At 55.4% G+C, this 10,584-nt stretch overlaps 1 protein-coding gene across 6 annotated transcripts in view; it reads right to left on the bottom strand.

Moving 5' to 3' along the window:
• Nucleotides 1-278: 278 nt before the first annotated feature.
• The window catches only part of ST3GAL1 (ST3 beta-galactoside alpha-2,3-sialyltransferase 1), an 88,557-nt gene continuing 78,251 nt past the window's right edge, over nt 279-10,584 (bottom strand). For all 6 annotated transcript variants that reach the window (XM_027560784.1, XM_027560783.1, XM_027560787.1 and 3 more), the window contains 5 exons: nt 9,696-9,892; nt 8,517-8,696; nt 7,132-7,177; nt 5,075-5,194; nt 279-2,393 (listed from right to left, as the gene is read on the bottom strand). In XM_027560784.1, the coding sequence (XP_027416585.1) occupies nt 2,220-2,393; nt 5,075-5,194; nt 7,132-7,177; nt 8,517-8,696; nt 9,696-9,892 (717 nt within the window). In that variant the 3' untranslated portion in view covers nt 279-2,219. The remainder of the gene's footprint in view (nt 2,394-5,074; nt 5,195-7,131; nt 7,178-8,516; nt 8,697-9,695; nt 9,893-10,584) is intronic.

The raw sequence follows: 10,584 nt of genomic DNA, 5'->3' as shown, positions 1-10,584 counted from the left end.
GCCTTGCTTTGCTCATGTGCAAATGGGGACCCAAGGACTGAAAGGCCTGTCACGATGAACAGCCTGGTGGCGGGGAGAGAGAGGGTGGAGACCAGGTGGCAGTGAGTCAGCCACACACCCGGCAGAGTTCCTCACGCCAAGGACTGCCGTGACCTCTAGCCTCTGAGGATTTATGCTGGGAATCATGACCTCACAGCAATTGACAAGCATTTGTCAGTCAAAAGGGTCTTTGGTTTTGGAGGATTTTAATGCTCGAACAGTTTTTTTCGTTTGCTTGCTTTTTTTTTTTTAAAAAAAACAAAAACAAAAAAACCACTTTCTGGATTCTGAACCTTAGAGAATCAAAGAAAAACTGGACCCTCTCCCCAGGCAAACACTCAGGGGAAGAACCAGCAGGGTGTGTGACTTCTAGGGACACTTGTAAATGACCTATACCCACTGTGGACACTCCCCATTGGCAGAGGGAGACACGGAGGCGGGGGGCAGGGCTTGCCAGAGGGCTGCAGGGCGCGGTGGGGCGGGACCCCCTGGCCTCTGAGAGTAGCATCCTTCATCCTCTTCCAGGCCACGGTCACACCTTCTCAAGGCACCCGTGGCCCTTCAGGGAATGCCCTCGACAGCAAGAAATTTCTCTTTTTTTGATTAAATGTCAGTGCGTGCATGCTAAGTCGCTCAGTCATGTCCGACTCTTTGTGACCCTATGGACTGTAGCCCACCAGGCTCCTCTGTCCATGGGGATTCTCTAGGCAAGAAGACTGGAGTGGGTTGCCATTTCCTCCTCCAGGGGAATCTTTCCAACCCAGGGATCAAATCCGCATCTCTTACGTCTCCTTCATTTGCAGGAGGGTTCTTTACCACAAGTGCCACCTGGAACTATGAGTCTATTCCCACCCAGCCCCAATACAGTGCCGCTTGATTTGGAGATTCTTAGCTGAGACTGAATCTAAGCCCACAGTGAGGAAGAAGAAAGTGGGGATGGAAGAGAAGGAGATACATAGCATCCGGCAAACCTATCAACCCGACATTCCAGGGTCTGCCCACCAGCAAGCCCTCAAGCCCTAAACACTCCAGTACCCCACGTCTGAAGACTTTTACAAAACTGGCTCTGAGTGCCCACACGGCAGCTGCCTGCCGAAGCGAGCGTAACCGAGCCACAAAGTGCAGACGATGTCAGTTGAATTTAAAAGACAAAACAATAAATAATCAGGAAGGCTGACGAGGAAGAAAGAGCAGCTGGGACGTGAAGGATGAGGTATGACTTCTCCCCTCTGACGGTCACGTTTCTAGGATGTCCTCACACAGGTGGCCAGGGGGGATCTGACCCTGGTGGCAACCGCTGGCTGATGCCCCCTCTCCACCACAAAGCTCTGGAAGGTTACGGGCACCAAATCCAATAGTCTGTGAAAATGAGAATGTATGGTCCACGGCTGACGGGCCTCTGGATGGAGCCTAGTTCCAACTGAGCTTTCTTGCAGCTCAGACTCTGGCTCCGGAAACTAGAACACTCTCCCCAGCTACAGACCAAGGGGAGTGCACTGCTGGGGTCCCCTTCCCCAAGCTGGGGCTCTTGCCACATTTCAGTCAATGCATGCGTTTCTCCCCCCAGTACCAAGGCACGTGGAAGCACTTAGACCCATGCTCAGCTGTCATGGTAACCACAGAGATCAATTACTCGAGGAAACGTCAGCTTGGGAAGAAGACATCTCCTGGGCATTTAGGGTCCTGAAGACCTTCAGGGCGGGGACCCCTCATGGCCACAGTTTAATGATCTTTGGGCAGAAAGGGGAGGTGGGGTGGCTCTCCTGGAGGTCATCTTCACCCAGAAACTTCCGAGCAAGAATCAGAGTGTTGGCCCCGGACCCCTCGGCAGCGTAGTCTCTGTGCTTCCCCCCGGGAGACCATCCTCTCGTCTAGAACATGGGACTCCTAGGATGGGGCCTCTCCAGAGTCTCCCCGCCTCCCCCAGCCCAGAACAGCAGCGAGGTGGGGGTTCTCCCCTCCCGAGACTGGTTCTAAGACTTGCTCTGCAGCCCTGGCAGGGGTCGGTGACCTTGCTGAGTAGATGCTGCCAAATGTTGGGGTGCAAGAGGCTGCGAGGGGCACCTGGGCACACCCCTGAGGCTGGTCCTGGAAGTTCCTGGAGAAGAACAGCTCCGGTGAGAAGCTGGGGCTGGATGCGGAGTCGCATGTGGGGCACCTGTCCTCAGGCCTTCGCAGCGTCATCTTCCCTTGAAGATCCGGATTTTGTTGATGGACGCCAAGGTGGCCGTCACGTTGGACTCGAAGTCCCCATCGTGTACCCCAGTCTTCCGAAAAGCCCCCGCCGATGGGTTGTTTTCCCAGTAGTGGTGCCAGTTCCCTTTGCTGTCTGCCCCGAAGCCATACAAGTCCACCTGCCAAAGGCAAAGCAAAGGTGAGGACTGGCCAGTGGGGGAAACAGCCTCCAGGAGCGCAACTCCCGGGAGCCTGGGGTAGCACAGGCAAGCTGAGTAAAAGTCAAGTCCAAGGCCAGCAGGCATCATGGAAGCCTACTGCTTGTCTGTGCCTGCTGGGCCCACCTCCGCGGAGGTACAACCTCTTCTCCAAGGACTGAAGAGCAGAACTTCAAAGTCCAGCAGTGCGCCCCAGGCCCCAGTTCTGCCTCCTGCTGGTATAACCCGTGAATGCCAAACCACTTCTTGGAGCCTCACTTTCCTCATCTGGGAAGTGGGGCCAAGAGTGATGCCCATGGAGAGGGCGGTGTGATCCACCAAGAAAAGGTACTGATCCTTTTCTTCCCCTAGGCTAATATTCATCTGGTCCAGGGGTCCTCACTGTCTGGGGGCGGGGGGCAGGCTTCTTACATGAGACACGCATTTCCTGAGCCTTTATTCTGTGTCAAGTGTGCATTAAACCCATCAGAGTTCAGGGGGATGCTAGAGAAATTAGGGATGAGGGAGTTAGGTCTCAGCCCTCGGAGCTTCTTCTTTTTTTAATCAATATATAATCATATCTTTATCAACATGCCCTTGCCAGGATGAGTACTGTGTTAGGGGAAAAAAATTGTCTACTTAGACAAAAATACATATTTTTGGTTATATGATTCCAGGATATTTTCTCTTTCTCTAGCTTCTATGATATCACCATTTAATAAATTTAAACTAGGGTAAAAGACAAAATATATGAGAAAATTTTACTTGCACATTATGCAACTTAAATCCTAACTTTTCTTTCCTCAAAACTCCCCATAAAAGTATTTTTAATTAATGTGCTTCTTGGAGAAACAAGTGTTAACACAAAATAATATATTTCATGATCAAATAAGGTAGAAAGTTTAATAGATGGTTATTTGTTTGCTTTTGTTCTGTTCGGAGATCAGCACACTTATCCTGTAGAAGGTCAAATATTAAGTACTTTTTCATATCCTATCTTTTAGAAACAAATCACAGTCCTGCCCATATTCAAGAGGAGGTGATGACAAAAAGGTGTGAGTAACAGTCGCCTTGAGCTGCTAACTTATGACAGCCACCAACTGAGCCCTCAAGAGGGGCTGATGCCAGGGCTTCCCCACAGTCTCCCACCTCTGCCTCCCCGCACTGAGGAGGGTGAGGTGACCGGAGGGGGCAGAGAGCTTGGCCGACAAGGTGACCTTCGAACTGGGTCTTGGAAAATGAGTAGAAGATGCCCAGGAAGGGTCTGGCATGCTAAGTCAGTCACGTCTGACTCTGTGATCCTACGGATCCTAGGCCCCCAGGCTTCTTTGTCCATAGGAGTGTCCAGGCAAGAATCCTGGAGTGGGTTGCCACACCCTCCTCCGGGGAATCTTCCCAACCCAGGGATTGAACCCATGTCTCTTACCTCTCCTTCATCGGCAGGTGGGTTCTTTAACACTAGCCTCACCCGGGAAGCCCAAGGGGCTGGGGAAGAGGCTTTCAGGGAAAGGAGCAGCCATGTGGGGTGCAACGTGGCAGACAGATTCCAGGGCGGGCGCCCGCCAGACCAGGAGACAGCTCTGTGCTGACTGCAGACTTTTTAGGAAATGCCAGCACGACACGGCCACCCCAGGGCAGGAGGGAAGGGCACTCCTGAGGCAGAAGCCCACGGTCTCTGTGAGCAGCAGACAGGAGGTGGGGGCAGCAGGGGGAGTCAAGAGGCAGATATGGTTTCTGGTGGGGACACCCAGGTTTCTGGCTGAAGGATGGGGGCAGATGGTGGCAGAGCGCATGAGTTAGAGATGGCAGGTGGGCTTTGCTGCTCCCTCAATTCCTACCTGCGATTTCCGCTAGAGAGCCTTGCAGCGGGCAAGGACGGACCGTAGGTGAGAAGAAGGGACACGGAGGGTCCTGCCTGAACCAGGGCCAGGGAGGAAGTTAGCGCGGAGGGACTGTGGTCCCCCTCCTGTTTCACTGCCCACAGGCAGTGAGCACCCCAGATCGCCCATGGAAACATGGGCACAGCCTGGCAGAAGGTGAGGAGAGTCCATGATGGGGAAAGGCTGCTGTTGCTAAGTCGTGTCAGTCGTGTCCGACTCTGTGTGACCCCATAGACGGCAGCCCACCAGGCTCCCCCGTCCCTGGGATTCTCCAGGCAAGAACACTGGAGAGGGGTGCCGTTGCCTTCTCCGGATGGGGAAAGGCATGCTTTACAAAATCACTGGTTCTCAATCTTGGTGAGCAGAGGAAGCCCTGGGTGCCTGGGGGAACCCTTGGGTCCCTGGTCCCCACTGCCAGCAGTTCTGGTGGAAGTGGGCTGGGCTGTGGCCTGGGGGCTAGAATTTAGCTGCACAGATGATTCTAACAAGCAAACGAGATGGAAACTGAAGCCCCAGACAGCTTCCCCGTTACAATCTGCTCCCTTATTTGGCCCCCAGGTCTGAGCTACCTGCTGGGCCTGGCCCTGCCCAGGGCAGCTCCCACACCAGGAGAACAAGACTCCTTCCTGGAAGGTCCTATGGAGGAGGCACTGCAAGCCCCACAGTGGAGACAGGACCTGAGCTCCCAGAAGAGGCCTGGGGGTGGGGATGGAGGTCCTGACCGCAGGGGCTCTCGCGGGCCCCTGGGGAACACGAGGCAGTGGGGGATGGGGTGTGTCCTACCTCATCACAGACGTGCAGTGAGAAGATAACGGACAGGATGCCGGTGGACGGGTACCGCCCGTGGCCCTGCAGCCAGCTGTCGAAGACGTACTTGATGAAGGCCGGGTGGTAAATCAGGATCTGCGGAGGGAAGAATGCGGCCCAGGGTGAGGGGCGGGGGGAGGGCCAGGCAGGCATCAGGTGCCGCACGCCCTTGTGTCCACGTGGGACACGGCGGTGCCCGGAGCTCATATCCCTACACGGGGGGTTGGGAGGGGTACGATCTAGTGGACAATATGGACCCTAACCTAAATCACGAAAGGCTGGGCTGGATGAAGCACAAGCTGGAATCAAGATTGCAGGGAAAAATATCGATAACCTCAGATACACAGAAGACACCCCCCTTATGGCAGAAAGCAAAGAAGAACTAAAGAGCCTCTTGATGAGGGTGAAAGAGGAGAGTGAAAAAGCTGGCTTAAAACTCAACATTCAAAAAACCAAGATCATGGCATCCGGTCCCATCACTTCATGGCCAAAAGATGGGGAAACAATGGAAACAATGACAGACTTTATTTTGGGGGGTTCCAAAGTCACTGCAGACGGTGACTTCAGGCATGAAAGTAAAAGACACTTACTCCTTGGAAGAAAAGCTATGACAAACCTAGACCACATTTTATAAAGCAGAGACTTACTTTGCCAACAAAGGTCTGTATAGTCAAAGCTATGTTTTTTCCAGTAGTCATGTACGGGTGTAAGAGTTGGACCATAAAGAAAGCTGAGCGCCAAAGAATTGATGCTTTTGAACTCGAACTGTGTTGGAGAAGACTCTTGAGAGTCCCTTGGACTGCAAAGAGATCAAACCAGTCCATCCTAGAGGAAATTAGTCCTGAATATTCATTGGAATGACTGATGCTGAAGCTGAAGCTCCAATACTTTGGCCACTTGAAGCAAATAACTGACTCACTGGAAAAGACCCTGATGCTGGGAAAGATTGAAGGCAGGAGGAGAAGGTGATGACAGAGGATGAGAGGGTTGGATGGCATCACCAACTCAATAGACATGAGTTTGAGCAAGCTTGGGGAGTTGGTGATGGACAGGGAAGCCTGGTGTGCTACAGTCCATGGGGGTTGCAAAGAGTCAGACACGACTGAGTGACTGAGCTGAACTGAACTGAATCTAAATCACGGATACACAGAGCATGCTGGAATAGAGGATGACCACAGAGAGAAATAAAGCAGAGAAAGATGAGGAAGGAAGGGGTGAGAAGGCGGCATCTGAACTACAGTCAAGGAGGCCAGGAGCAGGACATGAGGCTGCAGGAGAAGGCCCCAAGGGAGCAGCATGAGCTGGGGACAGGACACGCCTGGCACCCTGCAGGAAGACACCGAGCCACCCGTCCGGCCTGACATGGGCCTGAATGACCTTAAGCCCCTAAAATGACCTCCCATGCCAGATGTCCCTCTCCTCGTGTCATAGGTGGGGAAATCGAGGCTCAGAGACACTAAGTAACATGCTCAATGTCACACATCCACCCCTGGGAGGACATCAGCACACAGCATCGGTGAACAAGCTGTGTGTCTCTGGGCAAGTTACCTGGCCTCTCTGAACCTGATCTCTTCATCTCCATGCAACACTTCACTTCCACCATCCCTCTGCCCTTTGCCCACGTCTTACCCAACCCCACACCAGGTCCTACTGGGGAACATGGCGATATAGAGAGACAGGAGGTGAGGACTGGCTTTGAGATGCTCACACCATGGGGGCAGTGGCTCTCAAATAGCATCCGCATCCTTGGGGGGCTTGTAAAAACCCAGAGCTTCTGATTCAGCAGATCTGGGGCGGCCCAAGGATCTGCACTGGTGACAAGGGCTGGTCCAGGGTCCAGGTTTAGGGAAACTTTCCAGGGTTCGTCTCTCCACTCTCTAAGTGGGGGCCCACCCACTGCCGCCAACCCTGGGGGCCCCGGGCTCTCTGCAGCCAGATGCGGGCAGGGCGGGGAGATGGCTCTCTCTGTCATCAGGCGGAGCCTTGAAAACGAGGCTGAACTCAGAGGGCAAGGCACCTGCGCCTTGACTCACCTTATTCTTTTTCACTTTGATCTTGGCGGGGACAGGAACGTAGGTACTGCAGGAGGAAAAGACAGCTGGTTAGCACAGGAGAGGGCCGGCTGCCTGGGCATCGGCTGGGGCGGGGAGGGCTGGAGACGCAGCTGGACCACGGGGAGAGGCAGGTGGGCCACGGGGAGACACAGGCAGGCCATCGGGAGAGGCAGGCGGACCACGGGGAGAGGAAGGCGGGCCACGGGGAGAGGCAGGCGGGCCACGGGGAGAGGCAGGCGGGCCACGGGGAGAGGAAGGCGGGCCACGGGGAGAGGAAGGCGGACCACAGGGAGAGGCAGGCGGGCCACGGGGGGAGGAAAGCGGGCCACGGGGAGAAGCACTCTTTCAGCAAGGGGCTCCACCTCCTGCAGTAGCCCATTATGGACACCAGAGGGCGACCGTGGCTAATTTGAGGACCTTCTGCGGAGGCCAAGCTGAGCCCCAGCTGATACAACCCCTCCTCTGCCCAAGCCTGCTTCCCTCACTGCCCTGCAGCCCGAATCCCTCGGATTTCCTAACCAGGCCCCAGACAAGGAGGCGCTCAGCCATCTGGGCACTAAGCCCCTTTTCTTTCAGGAAGGAATGGGACCGGGTGCGAGCCTGGCTCTGTGTAGAGGCCAAGCCTCCAGGTCTCCCTGGAGGACAGAGGTCATGAAGGACTAGTGTGAGCTCAGCGAGATGCGTGCCAAGCGGCCGGAACAAATCAGATGTGAACTAACTCGCCAATGCTCCAGGCAGGACTGGGGACTCACACCAGAGCCTACATACTCCTCACCCAGTCTCCCTAGCCGTCCCTCAGCCCGGCTGGGGCTGCTTTGAGTGTGAGAGGCAGGTGTGGGGGGGTGCTGTCATAATTGGGGAGCAGCACAGAGATGAGAAAGTTCAGCAGGGTCCACCTCCTGGGGGACTCGCAGGGCATTTGGGGAAGCAAGGGCAACCCACTCCAGTCTTCTTGCCTGGAGAATCCCCTGGACAGAGGAGCTTGGCAGGCTACAGTCCATGGGGTCACCAAGAGTCAGACACACTGAGCAACTAACACTTTCACTTTTCACTTTGGGGAAGCAAACCTGGGAGGTCTATTGTGTTGTGGCGTGGGGAGTCATGAGCAGGAGGAAGGCCAGAGCTCGGGGTCATCGGGTGATGGGAGGATGGGTACCAGGAAGAGCCGGAGGCAGCCTGGGGGCGGGGCTCTGCTGTCTAGGAGGAGGCCTGGGGAGGCGAGGTGCGCCAGCAGGACAGCATGAGTGTGGCTGTAGCGGGTGGAACAGCACAGCAGGGGGCTCAGAGGCCCTCACTCAGCAAGGAGCAGAAGTGACCCCCCCGGCAGTGACCCCCCGCCATGCAGACCCCTCAAGGGGACTTACTGGGAGATGGTGCCCTTGGTGGTGGCGCTGATCACCCACTCCAGGTCGACAGTCTTGAAGGGGACCAGGACCATGCTGACGTTCTCTGCCAGCTCCCTGAAGCTCTCGGGGTACACGAGGTGGTGGGTAGTCTTCCTCCCGACGTCGGCTTCAAACCCTGCAGTGGGGGCCTTGTTCATCCTAGGAGGGGGAGGGAGAGATGACAGGCATCATGTCAGCATCAAAGCTGACTTGGAGGGTCAGCTTTAGCTCAGAGGGGCTGTGCTGTGTCCCCTTCGCTGGGCCCCAACTTCCTCATTTGTAAAATGGGCACAGGGAGGGCACAGGTCAGATGCTTTAGCAACTTTTTTCTCATTTATGATCTCAGGTGAGCCTAACCATCCCCACCACCAACAGCTGACTCTGTCCCGGTGCAGTGATGTAGCCCGGTGACCTTTAACGATAACTCGTATATGTATTTTATGGTCCTATTTTTATGGCCAAACTAATCTGAGCATAAAGAATTTATCCCAGAACACAAGAGCTACCCTGTGGCGGCCTTGAACTCAGGGCCTGTCGACCCTAAATCTGACTCTTTCCCCCTCACCAGAGACATTCCCACTGGACACCAGTACACTGAGGCTCCCCGAGGCCAGGTGAGTGGTCTAAAGACATAAAGTCGGAGTCCACATACATGGGGGACAGTTCTAGAAGGGGTCTGGGGATGGCTGCCTGAGTTTCTCATGCTGGGCACTGGTGCCCAGGGTCTGGTCCCTGGTGTGGGGGTGACGAGAAACCCAGGAGAGAGGTTGGCATCTTCCTGGAACATTCATTTTACTTGAAGACAGGGAAACCTATTATTGCATTAGAAGTATAAGTTATATTATGCCCTAGATGGCCAAGCAGGGACGGACTGCAAAGATGAAACAAGAATCTTGTTAGTCTTGTCCTCCAGCCAGGCTGCTCCAGGCTGAGTTCCCACCCACTGGGTGCTTCTCTGCCCAGTTTCCTCTCTGGGTTCAGAGAGGCCTTACTGATTCATCCCCATCCTGCAATGCACATGGGGAAACTGAGGCCCTGGGGAAGTCTGGGCTCCCAGACTGGAGTCCTGACCTCCTGACCCCAAGCCATGACACCCTCTGCAGCTCAGGGGCCCAGGTCGGGGCGGCAGGATGGGCAGGGGGCGAGGGCCTTACCCACCTGAGCACAAAGTCGTGACTGTCTATCTGAGGCCCGTACCAGGACTCCCTCAGGTTGCCCGAGTTGCCCACGACGGCGCAGCGCCGGCAGCCCACCGAGCCCTTCTCCAGCAGGGGGTCCACGTCCCCAGGCACCACCTGGAACAGCTCCTTGATGGTGTCGTTCAGGTTATTAGGCTGCTTCTCCCGCTGGAGCCTCTGTGGGCAGAGGACACGGGACGCAAGTCAGCTGGGCTGGACCCCGAGCTCCTCGGGTCTGGTGACCTGGCTCCTCCCAAGGGACCTGGAGACAGAGCTCCACCTCCCCCACAGGAGCCACTCGGGGAGACAGGAAGGCCAGGGATCATTCATTCAGTCTACAAATGCTTCCTGAGAACCTGCTATGCTTGGTGGGTAAAGAATGTGCCTGCGATGCAGCAGACCCAGGTTTGATCCCTGGGTTGGAAAGATCCCCTGGAGAAGGGCATGGCAACCCGCACCAGCAGTCTTGCCGGGAGAATCCCAAGGACAGAGGCTACAGTCCACAGAGTCACAAAGAGTCGGATACAACTGAGTGACTGACACTTTCACTTTCATGAACGTGGTGCAGCTCTGGCCTCTTGAGACTGGGTGGTATGAGTGAGGCACATGGAAGAAAGGCCAGGCGACCCTCCACGCCCGCCTCCCCTGCCTTGGCTCAGCTCCCCATCCTACCGCTCGGCAGCCTCAGCCCAGGACCACTGGCGTCTGTCCAGACCTAAGAATCAGCACTTCGCCGGATGCATCAAGGAGTCCATTGTCTGCTTAACAAATTATTTTCACATCCACACCCAAGGTCAACTACCCTGGGAACTCCCTGACCCCCAGGCGTGGGCAAACACTGGGTTTATCCTGAGGGCAACCAGCCACCT

Source organism: Bos indicus x Bos taurus, chromosome 14 (genome assembly GCF_003369695.1).
Source record: "Bos indicus x Bos taurus breed Angus x Brahman F1 hybrid chromosome 14, Bos_hybrid_MaternalHap_v2.0, whole genome shotgun sequence".
In the NCBI taxonomy this organism is placed as follows: Eukaryota; Metazoa; Chordata; class Mammalia; order Artiodactyla; family Bovidae; genus Bos; species Bos indicus x Bos taurus.
The sequence above is the reverse complement of the archived record's forward strand: the minus strand, read 5'-3'. Positions and strand labels throughout refer to the sequence as shown.